The sequence below is a fragment of the Carcharhinus amblyrhynchos genome, chromosome 19 (assembly GCF_965287045.1).
Source record: "Carcharhinus amblyrhynchos chromosome 19, sCarAmb.v2.hapA, whole genome shotgun sequence".
Classification (NCBI taxonomy): domain Eukaryota; kingdom Metazoa; phylum Chordata; class Chondrichthyes; order Carcharhiniformes; family Carcharhinidae; genus Carcharhinus; species Carcharhinus amblyrhynchos.
Window position 1 is genome coordinate 38,338,844 of NC_137342.1, and position 19,953 is coordinate 38,358,796.

The 19,953-nt window shown below is 39.2% G+C and overlaps 1 protein-coding gene across 2 annotated transcripts in view; it reads right to left on the minus strand.

The window, feature by feature from the left end:
- cep41 (centrosomal protein 41) overlaps positions 1-17,472 on the minus strand; it is a 35,613-nt gene extending 18,141 nt beyond the window's left edge. For both annotated transcript variants that reach the window (XM_080207640.1, XM_080207641.1), the window contains exons 1-4: positions 17,385-17,472; positions 16,232-16,295; positions 5,392-5,439; positions 2,551-2,612 (exon numbers count right to left, since the gene is read on the minus strand). In XM_080207640.1, coding sequence (XP_080063766.1) covers positions 2,551-2,612; positions 5,392-5,439; positions 16,232-16,295; positions 17,385-17,417 — 207 coding nt within the window. In that variant the 5' untranslated portion in view covers positions 17,418-17,472. The remainder of the gene's footprint in view (positions 1-2,550; positions 2,613-5,391; positions 5,440-16,231; positions 16,296-17,384) is intronic.
- Positions 17,473-19,953: the final 2,481 nt, after the last annotated feature.

The window sequence follows — 19,953 nt, forward strand, 5'->3', positions numbered from 1 at the left end:
TTAACATTGGATTCAACAATTTCAAATTATAACACTGCTCCCAGATTTTACATATACTATTATCAACAACTTGGATTTATATAGCATATTTAATCCAGTAAAATGTTCCAAGGTGATAAACTGAACTATTGTGTCTATAATTTCTAACTCCCTTATGTTTTCCTTTGCAAACATGTTAATTTTACTGGAATGGGTTCCACAGGCAGCAGGTACCATTTTTATCTTGCCACTCTTCATCTCTGAGCCGAGGCAAAGAGTAACAGGGACCTCAATGCCCATCTGCTGAGCCTGACCTTGTTTTCGTCAGACACATACGTATGTACATTTTTGAAAAGGAATCACTCAAAAGATATCAGGAATGTGATTATAAAACAAATCCACATCAGGAGACATTAATTCAGGTGGCTCAAATCTTGGCCAACAAGGTAGGATTTAAGAAGCATCTTAAAGGAGAAAAGTGAGTAGGGAGGCAAAGATTTTAGGGATGGAATTCCAGAGTTTGGGGCTCAGCAACTGAAGGTGCAACCAACAAAGATGCAGCGATTAAAATTGCACAAGAGGCCAAAATTAGAGGAGTACAGATATCTCAGAGGGTTGTAGGTTTGAGGACATTATAGGAGGTAGGAAATGGCAAGGCCATGGAACAATTTGAAAACAAGGACAAAAGTTTAAAAATCAAGACTTTACTTGACTATGATGCAATGTCGGTCAGCGAGCATGAAAGGTTACAGAGAAAAGAGACTTACTGAGAGTAAGGACACAGGCAGTAGCGTTTTGGATGACCTCAAGTTTATAGAGGTTAGAATCTGGGAAATAAATCAGAGGTATATTGACAATATCAAATCTAGAGGTGGCAATGGCATGAATGAGGGTTTCAGCATCGGATGAGCTGAAATGGGTGAGGGAGGGCAATGCTAGAGGTGGAAATAGGCTGTCTTAATGGTGGCATGATTATGAGGTAGACACTCATTTAGGAAATGCAATATGACACTAAGATTGTGAAAAAGCAGGCTTAATCTCAAACTGTTTCCAATCAGATGGATAGAGTGAGTAGTTAGGGGATGGAGTGCGGGCTGAAAACCATAGCTTCATTCATCCCAATATTTGATTGGATCAAATTTCTCTCAACTATTTGTGGAATGTCAGATAAACAATCTGATGGGCCAAATGGCCTCCTCTGTACTGTAGAGATTTTATGATTCTATGAGGAGTCGGGAGAGATGGTGGTGAGGTAAAGCTGATGTGATCAATGTACCTATGAAAAATAATGTTGTACTTTTGGATAATGTTGCTGAGGGGCAGCATGTAGATAAGAAACAGGAGGGGGCCAAGGTTAGAATCTTGGGGGGATACCAATCGTGAAAGCTGAAGAGAAACTATTGTAAGTGATTTTCCAGCTACTATTAGATAGATACATGTGAGAACAGACTCACTAAGCTGGACTGCCTTCCACTCCATCACAAATCTTTCCACCTCTTCTCTCGTTTTTCTGCTCCTGTATAGGCTTAAAATCTGTGCATCTCTTACCTATTCCAAATTTGACGACAAGTCATCAACCTGAAATGCTAACTTATTATTGTCTCCACAGATGCCACTGGAAACACTTGGCAGATCAGGCATGTTCTGTTTTTACATCTTTAACTTCACCACTTAGTTCAGAGAATAGGAAAAAAAAATGCAAGGAGAGGAAATTCATAGATGTTTACAGCATGGAATCAGGCCCTTCGGTCCAACGTGACCATGCCGCCCCTTTTTCCTTAAAACCCCTAAGCTATTCCCTATTGCCCACATTTGGCTCATATCCCTCTATATCCATTGTATCCAAGCAAGTACCTAAATGCTTTTTAAAAAATAAAATTGTATCCACCTCTACTACTACCCCTGGCAGCTTGTTCGACACACTCACTACCCTCTATGTGAAAAAATTGCCCCCTAGATACTTTTGCATCTCTCCCCTCTCACCTTAAATCTATGCCCTCTAGTTTTAGACTCCCCTGTCTTTGGAAAAAGGTATTGACTATCTAGCTTGTCTATGCTTCTCATTATTTTGTAGACCTCTATAAGGTCACCCCTCAGCCTCCTACGGTCCAGAGAAAAAAGTCCCAGTCTATTCAACCTCTCCGTATAACTTAATCCATCAAGTCCTAGTAGCATCCTAGTAAATCCTTTCTGCACTCTTTCTAGTTTAATAATATCCTTTCTATATCAGGGTGACCAGAACTGTACACAATATTCCAATGCCTTGTAAGCAAAATCTTATCCAAAAGAAATAAAAGTGGGATTTTAACATTGAATTGATACTATAAACTTTTTGTCATCCCCAAGTCTTTCAAACCGAAAAACTGAAAACAAGAGCATCATAATATTGTTATTACAAGTTTACAGGGCATTTATTCTGTCATTGCTTAAAAGGGAAATGATATAAATATTATCAATTACAAAGAAATGTATCTATATTGAAACTCAAACATTATGAGAATCTTTTATGACTCAATATTTCAATTATGGACAATGTCCCATGGGGCAACAGGCCATAAATGAAGCACTTACCAGCTGGGCAAATGTGGTGACTTTCAATCTTTTGAATAATTCATCTCTTTTATATCTATAATCTATTAAGAGGAAAAAAGGAAACTGAATTACGATTGTGTTAAATTCTCACTTCACCAGTCATTACATTGCAAAACACACTCGAGGTTAAATTTGCAAAATTAATCTTATTTACACCAAATGAAGTCTTTGGAGGGCATCTACGGTACGAATGATTAGGTTGTAGCCAGACAGAATGAAAATGTGGAGTAGCCAGACAGAACGAAAATGTGGAGTAGCCTGACAGAATGAAAATGTGGAGCACCCAAGTCAATCACTTAATGCTCAACCAATGAAAAAACATGATTTATTGATTCTGTTCTGAGTACAATTAGCTGATCCTGACAATGGACCAATCGGTTGATCATGAATTACCACTAAAAACTGATGTGGATTTCTATCCCTGTACTTTTCAGCTTCTGTCATGTTCAGGACCTATCCAATGCCCATAATCTCACAGACCTTGCTAACTCTTTTCAACAGTATACTACATTTACTGAAACTTTATTAACCTATTGAGTACTGAGTTTGAACAAATATCTCCATTTGTAGAGACACACAAGACATGTATAGGAACGAATAACTCTGGGAGATATTTGAAAAAAAAAGCATTTCAATACGCAATATAATTTGAGGAGATAAGGTATTCCATGAAAATAGACCAGCATTTAACAGGGGTCAAGCTCAACACTAGTTTGCTGCTTTTACCTCTACTTCAATAAATGGCTAGATATTGAAGGTACCTTGCACAATCAGTGCTTTACTTGCATTGAAAAGTCAAGCTATTTAAATTATCAGACCCTCAGAGAGAACCCTCTATAATACCAGTCAACTCTTACCTAGCTGTATGTATTTTATTCAACAATAAAGAGCATAATCAGAATTTGTCCCTATCCAGTCAGGACAAGTGTGGCTTATTTGTCTTTAAATCGGCTCTGTCCAATAGGTCAAATTACAAGTCAAAAAATTCTGCAAGTTTAAATTTAGTCTTCTTCATTTTATTTTTAATCGATATTCAGTTGCTTTATGTGACTTTATATCATGTTCCAGACTGAAAACCATTTAATATATCCCCACTAGAAAGTTGGGTTAAAATTATTAAAAGAATAAAGGAAAATTTAAAAACACTTTAAAAAGTGTTATCTCTAAATAAAGCTCCAAATGGGGTTGGGCAAGGCCAATGGTACTTGTCACATATATGGCAGTTCTCATGAGAGCCTCAAGCTGTGCAATAAACATATTTTGGGAGTTTAATTGGCATATAACAAGTATCTGATAGGACTTCATCTGCTTTTTTCCCTTCACTCTGATTCTATGTTAGGTTTGAAGCTTTTCCCCATCAGCAAGTTTTCTTCCCTTGCAATTTTACCAGTCTTTGGCAATTCTCTCTTCATGGAATTCTAATCAGCTTACCTTCACCAGTGCACTTCACTTTTATTAATTTCACCATACGATCACTCTTTAAATTCAGCATCATTGAGCACATAAAAATATAACAAAGAGCTCGCTTACCTTGATCCTCCTTACTATTTGGTGATCTCTCACGGCTGATGTCTGACATTGTGTGCATTTACTTTCAGCCCAACTTTATGTCCAAAAAGTATTTTTGTATTTTAACTGCTAATAAACACCACACTTGCAGGTGTTACTTACAATACTGGTTTTGAATCTTCCTATGGTTTGCTGAAAATGTACTAATTCACTGAAAACGTTCTGCTAAGTTTACTCAGCTTATGTGGAATGACTTTATCTCGTGTAACTAAAGGGGCATTTGTTGAAGTCTGTTCATTAAGCACTCTGGTTACCTGGACACAGTTAAGTTACTGTGCTGATCATTGCAATTAGCTGTATTAACAAAGGAGGTAGTGTCATTTATCCATGAGAAAATCTGGCATCTTTTTACAATCACTCTTCAATTCTTTTCACCAAAGGGAAAGTACCTGTACAGGTTTACAACTCTTGATAAATTGCCTTTTGTAAAACTTTCAGTGAAGTCCAACAGAAAAAAAGTTTTTTAAAATTCCTCCCTGGAAAACAAAATTGAGCAAAAGAAATAATTTTCCTTTTTTCCTAAGACATTTGGCTACTGGCGCATTTCTGGAATCAAATCTACTCAGAAAAGAATGGCATTCTTTTCATTGTGTAGTCTTTCTAGTGAAATTTTCAATTGCAAAATATGGTAAGGGCAATTCCCTAGATTCATTAGCTTTCTTTGCACAGTTGTGCACATGGTGGGAGAAATGAGAGTAAAAGAGTTACACCATTTTGTTTAGCCTTAGTTAGCTGGGGAGAAAGAAAGAGATTCAGAACAAAATGCATCAGAGCAAGGACTCTGTTGTTTGCCTTTCTGTTCTTAAAAGTGATCATACTTCAAAACAATCTACTAGTTACAATCTAGTGGGATATCTTGAAAACGTGATATACATAACAGAAACTTGAAGCAGGAGTAGGCATTTTGGCCCTTCGGCTCTGCTTCGCCATTCATTTTGATCATGGCTGAGCATCAAATTCAATATCCTGATCCCCCCTTCCCTTCATATCCCTTGATCCCTTTAGCTCCATGGGCTATACCTTATCTTCACTGGCTTTTAGTGAATTGCAGATCTCCTATGCTGGGCTCCTTTGCAGCCCAAACATTATGGCAAACTTTATGATAACAAATATCCCATCTATAGCCAAGGTCAACATCACAACTAATTAGGAGACCCACATTGGTTCATTTAAGCTCTCTATTCTTTGCAACCATTTGTGTCATGTAACATGTTAGAATTAATTCATAGGGGAAAAGAAATCATCACCTACTTCTTCTTAATTCTTCAATTTTTTCCATATACTTTGAAAGACTGTATCCTGCAAAAATAAAGTATTTAAATTAGAATAAATCACAGCAATCAGAATAATTACACATTAGAGGCACCAACATCAGAGTAGGTTTTTTTTAAAAAGGGAAAAATGATTTTCAGCTGAATTGGGTCATAACAATGATACCCCATGGATTCAATGCATAGTGAAGTTATAACTTAAGTCTCATTTGTTTTACAATACTAAAGTGCTTTATTAAAAATAGAATTAACTGAAACTTCTTATTTTTCCACATAAAGCTAATTTTCCTACTGCTCACTGATTATGGGCTATGGCAATTATCTTAATGTAACCAGGATCATAACCTACATAAGGCAAAGGAGAAGGTATTTCTGAAATGTATACATGAGAATTTTTGCTTCCAGTGGTAATGTCCTATGTTCAGGGTTGTGGGTCTTATCAACAAGAAAAGAATGTGGTTTGCACATGGATATTCAAACTAACCTACTACAGGTTTAGTGAAAGAGATGATTGCTGCACAACACAGAGTACAAACAAAGTAAAACAGTAAACAGTACCATCAAATTATGTGATCAGCTCTTAAAGCAACCTGCAAGCCTTTTAAATAATAAAAAAAACACCCTCTTCTCTTTTACTTCTGTGATCATGAAAACAGATTATGGCACAAATCAATTCCAGCCTCCCGGACTGCCTGGATCCACTACAGTTTGTCAACCACCGGAACAGGTCCACAGCAGACGCCATCTCCCTGGCCCTACACTCAACTCTGGAACACCTAGATAATGAGGATACCCATGTCAGCCTCCTATTTATTGACTACAGCTCAGCCTTCAACACCATTATTCCTACAAAACCCATCTCCAAACTCTGTGGCCTGGGCCTCGGCTCCTACCTTTGCAACTGAATCCTGAACTTCCTAACTCACAGACCACAATCAGTAAGGATAGACAACACCACTTCCTCCATGATCATCCTCAACACCAGTGCCCCACAAGGCTGTATTCTCAGCCCCCTACTCTACTTATAAATCTATAACTGTGTAGCCAAATTCCCCTCCAACTCAATTTTCAAGTTTGCTGATGACACTACTGTGGTGGGTCAGATCTCAAACAATGATGAAACAGAGTACAGGAATGAGATACAGAATCTAGTGAACTGGTTCTGCAACAATAGTCTCTCCCTCAATGTCAACAAAATGAAGGAGATTGTCATCAACTTCAGGAAGCTTAGAGGATAACATGCCCCTGTCTACCTCAATGGGGATGAAGCAGAAAGGGTCGAAACCTTCAAAGTTTTTAGGTGTCCAGATCACCAACAACCTGTCCTGGTCCCTCCATGTCACACTATAGTTAAGAAAATCCATCAATGCCTCTACTTTCTCAGAAGACTAAGGTAATCTGGCACATCAGTTAAGACTCTCATTAACTTTTACAGATGCACCATAGAAAGCATTCTTTCTGGTTGTATCACAGCTTGGTATGGCTCCTGCTCTGCCCAAGACCTACAAAAGGTCGTGAATGTAGCTCAATCCATCATGTAAGCCAGCCTCCCATTCATTGACTCTATCTATACTTCACTTGGCAAAGCAGCCAGCATAATTAAGGACTCCACTCTGGACATTGTCTCTTCCACCTTCTTCCATCAGGAAAGAAACACAAAAGTCTGAGGTCACGTACCAACCTACTCAAGAACAGCTTCTCCCCTGCTGCTGTCAGACTTTTGAATGGACCTACCTTGATATTTCTCTACACCCTAGCTATGACTATAACATTTTATTCTACATTCTCTCGTTTCCTTCTCCATGAATGGTATGTTCTGTTTTTATAGCACACAAGAAACAATACTTTTCACTGTACATTAATACATCACAATAATAAATCAAATCATTATGATGTTATTCATAGGATCAATAATAATCTAGACACAGTACTATGCACCGTTAATCATTATACACAGTCAATAAGAAAGTTGATCAGGAGGACATCTATTCACTTTGGTCGTATATGACATTCTAGAATTTGATTGTCCTTGACTCTAGAGTATGACTTGGTACTTCGGTGGACACTTCTTCTCTTCAATTTAATTCTGCATCATTCTCACAAGATATAGTTCCTTAAATACAATCATCAGGCAACTGAGGTTCAAATAAGTCTTCCATTGTACTACTTGCAATTTAGGGACTGAAGAAGTTGGTACTTTTGGAAATGATTCTGAGAAATCATTTTGAGATGGTGACAATTGCATCAGCATGGCGTTGCCAAACTAGTTCATCTTCGCTTTGAACTGTATAAGAAATTGGACCTATTTTTGCTAAAATTATGGCAGGTACCCATTTCTCACCCAAGGCATAATTACAAGCTAACACTCAAATCTCCTTGCTGAAATGAATGTTGTTTTACCCTCACTTCTCCTCTAGCAACTTGAGATTGTTGTTGATGGAGGTAATAACAAATCAAGCATAGTTCGCAACTTACTCTTTAAGAGTAGTAGAACTGTAAGTACTATTTCAAAAGATGCGAAAAAGCTACTCACACCACATGATAATAAACCATGCTTTTTTGAAGCTTTTAAAGGAATGTTTCAGTTGCATGAATCTTTAAGCTAATCCACTGGTTGACGGATCAGGCATGTATTGATAATGTGTGGATTTTATATGCTGAATACTATTTATTTTGAGATAATCCTTAAACGCTTGTAAAGTAAACAATGAACCATTACTGCTAACAATTTGTTCTGGTTTACCAAATCTTGCAAAAATTTTGTCCAGTTTTTTTAGTGATTTTTCAGTTGCAGTCGATCTCATTATAACAAGTTCTGGCCACTTTGAGTGTGCATCAATTACCATTAAGAACACGTAACCCTCAAATGGACCAGCAAAATCTTCATACAATTGTTACTGTGGCATTATTAGGCCACTCCCAAGGATATAAAGGAAACAATGGTGATGTATTTCTTATTTGTGCACAGGATTGACATGTCCCATTTTTTCTTCAATCTGAACATCAAAAATTATTTGTGCACTAATTCCTTCACCCAGACTGTCTGTCATGTTGTTTAAGAACTCGTCCATGTGGACTACCAGGAATGATCAGATTCTCCATAGTAGACACCCATCTTAGACAGTCAACTCAAGCTTTCTTGGTAGATATGGTTTCAAATCAGAATACAGATGATATATTCCAGCTATTGTTCCTTTCAATACCACGTATAACTTTCCTATCATGGTATGTTTCTGAACTTGAGAAGTTGTCATAGGAAAATGTTCTACTAGTGAATGATAAAGAATATTAGCAAAACTAGCCGGTGGCAACTAGTGCTCAAGAGGTAAAAGGTAAGCAAGATAATGCACCAGTATGGCACTCTGATGATACCTGAGCATGCAGATAAGATCAGTACCATCTTTGCAATTGACTAGCAGTTAACAAATGGTATGCCTTTACATGGCCCCAAAAAAAAAGTAAAAAGGGTCAATGATCAATCAATAATGTCACATGACGACCATATAAGTAATGATAAAACCTTTGTCTGCCAAAAATTATATTCAATGCTTCTATTTCTAACTGAGCTCAGTTAGATTCAGCACTATTCAGAGTACACAAAACAAAAGCTCCTGAAGATATATGTGAAACCACTGCCCCTACTCCATAGGTGAAGTAATGCAAGCAAGCAGTAATGATAATTAATGGATTAAAATGAATCAATACTTCAGTTCTGCAAAGTATTTTTGACATCCTTGTATGCTTTCTCACATTCTGTTGTCCAGTTCCATAACTGTTTCACATGTAATGAATTATGCAATGGCTTATATAATGTAGCTAAATTGGGAACAAATCTGTCTTCATAATTTACGCATCCTAGAATTGCATCGCATTGGTTATACATAATGCTTATAAAATGGCATCTGTCTTTTTAAGTGCTTTATGTAGGCTTTTACTATCAATAATGTGATCCAAATATTGGACTGACATCTGGAAGTTATTTTTCTTTCTTGATAGGGAGACCATTTGCTTGAAGATGCTCCAAAATTGCTTCTAAATTTTTCAAATGTTTTTCTTTACTGGATTCTGTAATTGGAATTTGATCGAGGTAACATTGTACACCAGAGAGTCCACTTAGAATCTGATCCATTGCTCTTTGGAATAGGGCTGGTGCAGATGTTATTCCAAAAGGCAACCTTTTATAACAAAAAAAACTCTGAGTGATAATGGTAAACAATGGTTGAGATTCAGTGGCTATATTCGTCTGTAAATATGCTTGTGATAGTCAACAGATGGCACCTCCCTGCCATCTGCTGAATTTCTGTCCATCTGATAACTCAGCAAACAAGTCTTCAATTAAAGGAAGTGAATATTGATCAGTACAGAACACTGGATAAATGATTGTTGATTGTTTTAAAATCACCACAAATATAAACTGAACCATCTGGTTTCATGACAGGTACAATGGGGGTAAGCCCAGTCACCCATTGTAACATGTACTAATAAGTCATACTTAATTCTTCTTTGACCTTGTGATGAATTGCATATGACATCACTCTTGCTTTGAAACTTTTTGGTTGGCTATTAGGCTTTATCTTGAATTTCACTTGAACTCCATTCCTTGAGACACATCTCTCCTCGAATACACTCCTGCACTTATCTAAAAGTTGCTGTAGGTCTGCTTTGGCATCAGCTAATTTTTAAAAATTCATTCATGGGCTTTACTGGCTGGTCAGCATTTATTGCCCATCCCTATTTGCCCTTGGAGGGCAGTTGAGAGTCAATTGCATTGCTGTAGCTCTGGAGTCACACGTAGGCCAGACCAGGTAAGGGCAAAAGATTTCCTTCCCTAAAGGAGATTAACGAACCAGATGGGTTTTTCCCGACAACCAACAATGATTTCATGGTCATCAGTACATCCTTAATTTCAGTTTTTTTTTATTGAATTCAAATTTCACCATCTGCCATGGCGGGATTCAAATCTAGGTCCTGAGAACATTGGTTGAGTTTCTGGATTAATAGCCTAGTGGTAATATCATTAGGTCATCGCCTCCCCATATCCGTTGGCAGCACTCCAGTTAACCTTTACCTTCTCCAATCAACGTCTCCCAAATAGGGCTGGAAAATTACCATGGACCAGATGGAGAGGTAATTCGACTGTTTGCCCACTCAACTCTACATTGACCATGATGTAATCTTTTAACAGCATGATCTCTTTGTTAAAATCACTTCAGCTGGTTTTAAAGGAAGCCACTTCATTTTTTGTTGGTATGTAGTTTCAGGAATTAAAGATAGAGTAGCACCAGTATCAGTCTCCACTCTAGTAAATTGTCCGCTTGGAATCACCCAGAATCTACGTGATCCACCCTGTATGGATAAGACATTCACATGGAGTTTTTCATCATATTTCTTCACAGTCATAATTCTTTTTTTCCATGTTGTAAATTCTGTTTGTAGAATGCAACTTGTTCTTTTTCTTGAAGATTCCCAGACTGTTCTTCTGAATATTCTTCTCAGGGGAAGCTGGACTTGCCCAATAAGCTTTTGCAATGTGATCCATTTTGCCACACTTATTGCAGTGACTTTCCTTGCTCTACCATTCACTCACTGAATGACCAATTTTGGCACATCTGTGCCATGCTTCCAACATACATCAATAGAAGGTAGTAAGAATTGGAGATATCCCTGGTCATCTACATCACAGAAAGAAGAATGGAGCCCCTGATATCATTATTCATAGCTCCGGGAATGCAACATGCATTGTAAAAATGAATGATGACACACCAACTCGGACTAATTTGGAGATAAATTGGTTTAGATTGCTGGATGGCCAGTGTGGATCAGGCTGGCACCAACAACTGGGTACTTGTCCTACCCATGGAGGAGTCTGTGGCACTAAGGGTTTGCTTTGCATTTGGGCAGAGAACTGAAAAAGATGAAGCCAAAGGAAAGGTGAGGCTAATCATGGGTCAAGAAGCCTTCTTATGAAGGCAAAGAGCATGGTCGAGTACTTTGCATTTATCTTCACCAGAAAAGAGGATGCTAACCAATGTAGCAATAGAAGTTAGCAATGACACTGGATAGAATTAAAAAAGATAAAGAGGAGGTACTTTACAAGACACTGTGCAAAATAGAACATGTCACCTGTCCTGAATGTAATGCATTGTAATTTACTGAGGAAAGTAAGGATGTAAAACTGTGCTGACAACAATCTTCCAATTCTCCTTTACATATGAGGGTGATGTTGCAAGAGGATTATAAATGTTAGTCCCTTGTTTAAAAAATTGTGGTGGAGGGTCAGAGAGATAAACTTGACAACTACATGGCATCAAACCAATATTGTTCTGGGGGAGATTTGAGAGACAAAAGCTCTGAGCTACTAAATGAAAGTCAGCACAGATGTATTAAAAGGAAAAACTTGATTCAATTTTTTGTTGAAAGTAATGTGGTTGTTGTTATATATGCAGACTTACAAAGGATATCTGACAAAGAACCACAAAATATACTTGTTAGCAAAGTTAAACACCGTGGGATAGTCTCAACAATGGCAGTGTGGATACAAAATTGGCTCAGAGACAGCAAGCAGAGATTAATGGAATAGTCAGAAGGAAGTATACGGTGGTATTTCTCAGGGGATGGCATTAGGACCATTGCTCTTTTTAATACGCAATAATGATTTAGATTTGGGCATAGAATATAATTTCAGGGATTACCCAAATTTTAGAAATCCATAAGAAGGATAATATTGGACATCAGGTGGATGGATTGGTGAAATGACAGATATTTCGTAGGTGAAGTTTAATGTAGGTAAGAAGTGATATATTTTGATAGAAAACTTAAGAGACATTGGGAGCATATGCAGACAAATCTATGAAAATAGTAGGGCAAGTTGAGAAGGCTCATACAAAGTATACGGTACTTTGATTTCATTAATAGAGGCATAGCGTACAAAAGCAAGAAAATTATGCTAAACTTTTGTAAAGCGCTGGTTAAATATCAGCTGGAGTATTATGTCCAATTCTGGGCATCACAGTTTTGAAGGGATCACATGACCTTAAAGAAGGTAAAGAAGACATTTATTAGAATTATATGAGGAATGAGGGGCTCCAGTTACATGGAAAGACTGAAGAAGATGGGACATTTTCTCTGCTCTGATGAGAACAGAGAGGAGAATTGACAGTGGTGTTCAAAATCATGAACTGTTCTTGTTCAAATAAATATGGAGAAATTGCTTTCAGTAGCAGTAGGATCAGTAGCCAGAGGACACAGATTTATGGTGATGGCAATTGAATCGGGAGTGATAGCTGGAATTTTCTGAGCATTCATGCCAGCAAGATTTTCTGGTCCCACCATAGGTATAGCCTCGCCACAAGTTTCCCAGCAGCCAGGGGTTGTATTCAGCAGAAAACCCCATTGACAATGACGGGACCAGAAGATTCCACTGCTGGCTAACAGGCTGCCTCAAAACATGCAGCTGGTTGCAGAGAAAATCCCACCCAACATAAAGAAACACTTTTGTTTCCATAACAAGTTATTGGCAATCTGGAATATATTGCCTGAAAAGGTGGTGGAAGCAGACTCAATAGTAACATTCAAAGGGAGTTGAATACATATTTGAAAAGTAAACGTTTACAGATTTTAGGGAAAGAGGAGGGACTAATTGGACAACTTAATCATAGAGCTGGCACAAGCACAACAGTCTCCTTCTGTATGTATCGTTTTATGATTCTATGGTAGATCATTCCAAATACTCACCATCCTTTGAATGAAATAATGTTCCAGTTGAATGTTATATTTACTTTTCATTAATTTCTTATTCCACTGACTTGAATAATCTTAAATTAATACACTGGGTTCATCTTCTTTGAATATACTTCAAATCTAGATTTTTCCTTCAAGTCTTTCATAACTTATCCCCTTTACATCCAAATTCATTCTTGCTGCTTGTCACTGCTTTCCAAACTTCCTGTCCTTTTGGAAAAGTGTCTAAACTACATTTTAATGCTGGATGCAAATTTATCAAGCTTCTGCATCCAGGTAGTTTGATACTGACTCTTGTAGTACTTCATTCACCACTTCCCACTAGTCAAATCCTAACCCTCTCTGGTATCATGTATCCAATCCAATATTCTATCCTATACTTCCTAAAATTTAGTTTCATTACTGATCTCTCATGTGAGACTTTGTCAATGACTTGGAAATTTTTTAATAAAGGAGGCCAGAACTTCGGAACACCCCACACCCCAGCATCGGATTGGGGGGGCAGGGGGTTATCCCAAAGATGTCCTCTCAGAACATCACAGGTAAGAGGTTGCATGGCAATTGTCCAGAAGTGCAACTTCCTCTGGGCAACTTCCTGTGCTGGGAAAAAGCAATCTTTCTTCCCCGCCACTCCCCACCTTAACTGATCCCACTAGTGCATAAAAAGGAGCTTATCCTTCTTTAATCCAACTTCAATGCTGGACCCCAAGGACAGTTGCACTGATTGGATCTCACCTGGCCTGAGTCATAATTCAGACATGACAAGTCTGGGAGACATTTAATATAAATAATTGGGTACAGAGGGGAACTCTAATGTCGATTGCCATTCTGAGGAACTTATGGCCCTATATTGTCAGAAGTTCCATTGTTAAATGAAATTCATTAAAAAGCACCTTCTCTTCTAAACTAGTTATTTTGCATCAAATTACATATTCTAAATATATCTTCAAAGCTATATCATTTGCAATAAAATGGCTTCACTTTTGAACCTTTCCATTTATAGCTAGCAGAGGAAAGAAACTTTCATCTCTTCAATCAGCTAGAGCTCATGCAAAAATCATGGAATAAATTAACACAGAAAATATATTTCAATTTGCAACTCTGCCAATGCTTGCTGGAATTTTTAATAAGACATATTGCTTCTTAAAATGCAAGTTTTGTGTAAAGATTCAACTATTTCACCAGTCTCCTTTGCTAATTCAAGAACATTTTATTGCCGTAGTCAAGCGAATAATTTCCCTTGACCTTTAACTGGTTCTATTCGCTTGCCATGATAAACGTGAACCGGCTGTATTCATGCACCTTGAGGCAATATTACCATACTCTCAGTTGTTACAAAGAACGAGCCAACTGGCCCCATTTAGTTGGCAGCTCCATGTCTTTAATCTGATTTCCTGCCATCATTAGTTTCTAAATGCCTCAGAATGATTTTGTAAGAAAATGCCTTCTGGAACACTATGTTCCACATTCTTACAATCCTTTGTAAGGAGACAATTTTCCCTGAAACTTTCAATCAGTTTAACTTTTAAGCCTTCTTGTTTTTGGATTCTCCTGCTGCAGGGAAACCTTGTTCCCCATCCATCTTATCAATTTTCTTCTTTAAACATTTAAATTGAGTATCCCTGAAAATTATCAACTTTAGAGAATACAAGTTAAATTTAATGCATCTCATAAATGAATCTCTTTATTCGTATCATCCCAATAAGCCATCACTGAACTCCCTCCAAGGTTAGTATATAAAGGCAAAGCTGGACACAATGAGGCTTGACCAGAAATTTTACAATTACAACAGTACCCTATTTCATTGATACTCTAAGGGCCAAACCTTCAATGTTGATGGGGTATAAAATGGGCAACATCAGATTAAGCACTAATTACACAACTCACCCCATTCTCCTTTCCACTGAATTCAATGAGCAGCTGATGAGATAATTTTTAAGTCCTGGCTGAAATTGAAAATTCAAGCATACATCATGTGAGATGAAACCCAAAATATAATTTTAATCCTACCTACCGAATGGAAACCAGGATGACTAGGTTACCTGCCCAAAGTTAGTGAGACCCTTCCTTAAATATAGAGATTGGGGTCCAATTGACCTCTGTCAATTTCAGCTCTGATTTGAATGAGGAAGATACTGCGACTTTCTTACCTGGGTGAACAAGGGAAGGAAGGCTCAAGACTTTCATTTCTTTGTAGGGCCAAAAGGAGCAGGAATGTTCTATGGGTCCCACAAGGAAAGTTTATGCCTCCCATGCCCTAGACTCAAACAGTCCTCCAGCTGAGACCTTCTTGAAAATCTCTTCTCCACACCTAACCACGTAGCTGACCCAAAGACAAGAATGCTATGATTAAATCAAATTGACAGCGACATGTATGGTTACAATTCCCACTGATGGTATCCTCAGGTTTCCCACTATAGCTCATGTAGAATATGCCATCATAATGTAATATAATTATCAGTAAAATAAAATCCAAGAGTAATGTACTTCTAACCAGATGGTGTACTGCTTCCATGTTACATATTTAGGTTAAGATTACAATCAAGATGGATAGATGGACAGAAAACCTTTATGAAAGTAGAATAAATCAGCTGTCCACCATCTCCCAGACTTCACCTTCACAAGGAGTAAGTGTGATGTGTCAAGAGTCCAGTGGGTCTCAAGCTGGCTGGTACTGATACACAATCTAAATCTCACAAATTACTTCATTTGGAGATCACATTTGCAGCTTTTAAAATGCTTCTTTGTTCCCCTTGTAGTGCATATAATTTGCGAAGAAATTGCTGCAGAAGAGAAGGTTATTTGGTCCATTGTGCCTCTGCCAATGCTAGATCATCACAGGAACTATCTATTCTAAATCAATTTCTCTGCTTTAGCGATTTAGAGCCAGTGAGTGATTTTCTTGAAAGGTTTCCCTAATTCTCTCTTAACTGTTGCAATTAACTCTGTTTCAAGAATGATTTTCCATAATAAATTCCACATCATGATAAAGCTTTGTGTGAAGAAACGGCTTTTCATTTTCTCCTTAACGCTTTCGTGGCTAGTCCCAAGCTTGTAAATGTTGGCAACAATTCACTAACCAGTATCAATTCGTGCTCGGACATATCGATACTTCGGATTTGGTACAACTCTTTTCTTCAGAAACTATGGAGAAAAAAATTAAAATGATAAACATAATTACAACAAAAAAGTTTCATGAATTTTGAGCTACTCATAAAATCACAAAGAATGAGCCCCACTTCCAGCTATAAAAGGCCAGAGGGAAGGGTGCAGGAAGACTTGGGTGTTGTGGGCATGAAAGATTTTGAGGGGGAAAGGGGTAGACAGAGTAGAGAAAGATATTGAAGGGTTAGGACAAGGTATGCAAAGAGTAGGTCACTGTAGGGCAGCAGGGGGGAGGGCACTACATGGGATGGAAGGCACATTGTTGGTGGGGGGATGTCACTTAGGGGTGGGGGGGAACAAAGGCACTGGAATGGCTGGGGGAGGTACACAAGGAAGGAAGCCCTGCAGGAGGGTTGAGTAGGCACTGTTGGGGGGGCGGGGGAGGTGGAGGGGAGTGGGTGGAGGAGGCATTACACTGAAGGGGCAGAGGTTGAAAGCGCTGCAGGGGGTGGGCAGAGGGACCTGCAAGGGGTGGGGGGGTGGGTAGGAGGGTGGTGGGCAGGGCAACCAATGGGTAGGACTCAGAGAATCCGGCAGGCAGAAGGCTGCCGCAGAAGGCAGAAGGCATGGGGCTGTGAACAGAAGGTGTCTCCAGCCAGGTGACTGGGAGGCTGAGGGCATCATTGGCAGCAGGTGGCACCAGGAGGGCTAGAGTTCATCTTGGTACCAGGGGCAACTGGAGGGCAAGTGGACAGGAGGTATCACAGACAGCCTGGGACACGTCCAGCAGAGGTAGAGGGAAATGGCATCACAGGGCAAAGGGTGGGGGCATCAAAGGAGCACCATGGTGCCAGAGAGCAAGGGCACTACCAGGTCAGAGGGCACCAGCGGAAACCGTCAGGTGATAGGGCGAGGGAACCGCAGAACAGAGGGCGAGGGCACCAGTCACCACAGGGGGCACTGCGGGGTCAGAGAGCACCGCGGGGCCAGAGGACACGGCTATAACGGCCTCCAGTCAGGGGGAATATGACTCCCGCCCTCCGTCCCGGGCCCGGCTCTCCGGTCTCCCCCGAGTAGCAGTCGGCAGCCCCAGGCTCCGCTAGGCTCTACTACACACAGTGCCTGTACCTGGGGATTGCCGATGGAGCTCCTCACTGACATCTCCACAGTCCGCCGGCGGCTCCTTCACTCAGACATCACCGGCCACACCAACCGCCACTCACATTCAAAACGCCTCCCCATTGGCTGCTGCCTTTGAAAGTGGCCAATCACAGTGCGGCTTTTTGCGGGGTGCCAAAAAGGCCGTTGCCAGGGTGGGCGGGGACAGGCGGTTGCCAAGGTAACGGAGGGGACGCCGCCAGAAGGTCAGCAAACTCCCAGTGACTTCACTCAAATCCTGTCGGTGACTTAACTCAGCTCAAACCCTGTCAGTGATTTAACTCAGCTCAAACTGACAGGGTGAGTAACTTAGCTCCAACCCTGTCAGTGGTTTAACTCAGCTGAAACCCTATCAGTGATTTAACTCGCCTTAAACCCTGTCAGTGAGTAACTCATTTCAAAACCTGTCAGTGATTTAACTCAGCCCAAACCCTATCAGTGAGTAACTCAGCTGAAACCCTGTCAGTGAGTAACTCAGCTCAAACCTTGTCAGTGATTTAACTCAACTGAAACCCTGTCAGTGAGTAACTCAGCTCAAACCTTGTCAGTGATTTAACTCAGCTGAAACCCTGTCAGTGAGTAACTCAGCTCAAACCTTGTCAGTGATTTAACTCAGCTGAAACCCTGTCAGTGAGTTACTCAGCTCAAACCTTGTCAGTGATTTAACTCAGCTGAAACCCTGTCAGTGAGTTACTCAACTCAAACCCTGTCAGTGATTTAACTCAGCTCAAACCCTGTCAGTGATTTAACTCAGCTCAAACCCTGTCAGTGAGTAACTCAGCTCAAACCCTAACAGTGAGTTAACTCAGCTCAAACTCTTAGTGATTTAGCTCAACTCAAACCCTGTTAGTAATGTAACTCAGCTCAAATTCTGTCAGTGCTTTAACTCAGCTCAAACCCTGTCAGTGAGTTACTCAGCTCAAACCCTGTCAATGATGTAACACAGCTCAAACCCTTTTAGTGATTTAACTCAGCTCAAACCGTGTCAGTGAATAACTCAGCTCAAACTCTGTTAGTGATTTAACTCAGCTCAAACCCTGTCAGTAACTCAGCTCAAAATCTGTCAGCGACTTAACTCACCTCAAACCCTGTCAGTGATTTAACTCAGCTCAAACCCTGTCAGTGATTTAACTCAGCTCAAACCCTGTAAGTGAATTAACTCAACACAAACCCTGTCAGTGAGTGATTCAACTCAAACCCAGTCAGTGATTTAACTCAATGCAAATCCTGTCAATGAGTGACTCAACTCAAACCCTGTCAGTGATTTAACTCAGTTCAAACCCTGTCAGTAAGTAACTCAGCTCAAAGTTATTTGCTCCTTATGCTACAAGGGGAAAAAAGTTGGATATTGGCTTTATTTTTCAAATACACAATAACTGAAAATCTAGCACTCCACAATCTCTTGACGTCCCCAATCACTTGTTGCAGACTAACATCCAGCAAAACGATTTCTGGTAATTGGCGAAAGAACCAAAGACAAAATGAAGATTTTTAAATGAAACAAATAGCTATAATGTACTGTCTGGAAGAGTAATGGAAACAGACAAAAGGGAGCAATATTTCAAGCGGAATAAAATAGTAGGATTATTGGGAAGAGCAAAGGAACGCAGCAATTGGATTGCCCTTTTGACCAGCTGCCACAGACAACGGATTTGACTCAGTGTGCATCAATCTATACACATTCAAACTATAATCTAACATTTCCTGCTGGTTTTCATTGACTTCTCTTTAGTGGTCAGTTTACTTAAAGTTTTATTATTGTATTTGAAAATTGTTTGTGAAGCTAAAAGGCATAATCATGCCTTTGAGCTTTGACAAAGGGTCATCTGGACTCGAAATGTCAGCTCTTTTCTCTCCTTACAGATGCTGCCAGACCTGCTGAGATTTTCCAACATTTTCTCTTTTGGTTTCAGATTCCAGTGTCCTCAGTATTCTGCTTTTATTGGAAAATTGTTTTGTTTTTCTCAGAAATTTGAAATAAACATATCTTTAAACTCAAAATGCTGGAGCTGCATTGGGAGTATTTCTTGCAGTTCTTCTTGTGGCTGGTTGACTGATACCTTGTTACTCCACAAATAATTGCAGTGGCAGCGATAAAATGGCACACTCTGATGTACATTCTCATAACAATTAGTTTGCATTTCTTTCAATTAATATAACAATATTATGTTAACAATTTTGAAGCACTGTTTCTATTAAACAAGCTGCTTAATAATAACTAGGTGATTGATAACCAGTTTTACTAACTACAGAATCATTCCAGTCTATACTGAAAGCAGCAAATTTAGACTTGTGATGAATGTTGTAAACTGTTGGTACATTTTTAGCAGAGTCTAAGGGTATGTAATTTTAAAGTCTTACACTGGACAATTTTATTGAATGTTAAGACCATCATGCTTAATAATTCTTTTCTATCTTATTTTCATTACATTGAATAGATTGAGATTCCCCAAAGCATGCACCCAAATTATTTATTATTTTTCGCTGCACATCGTTCTCAGGCATTTTGCAACCGTGCACCAACCCCCCCCTCCACACA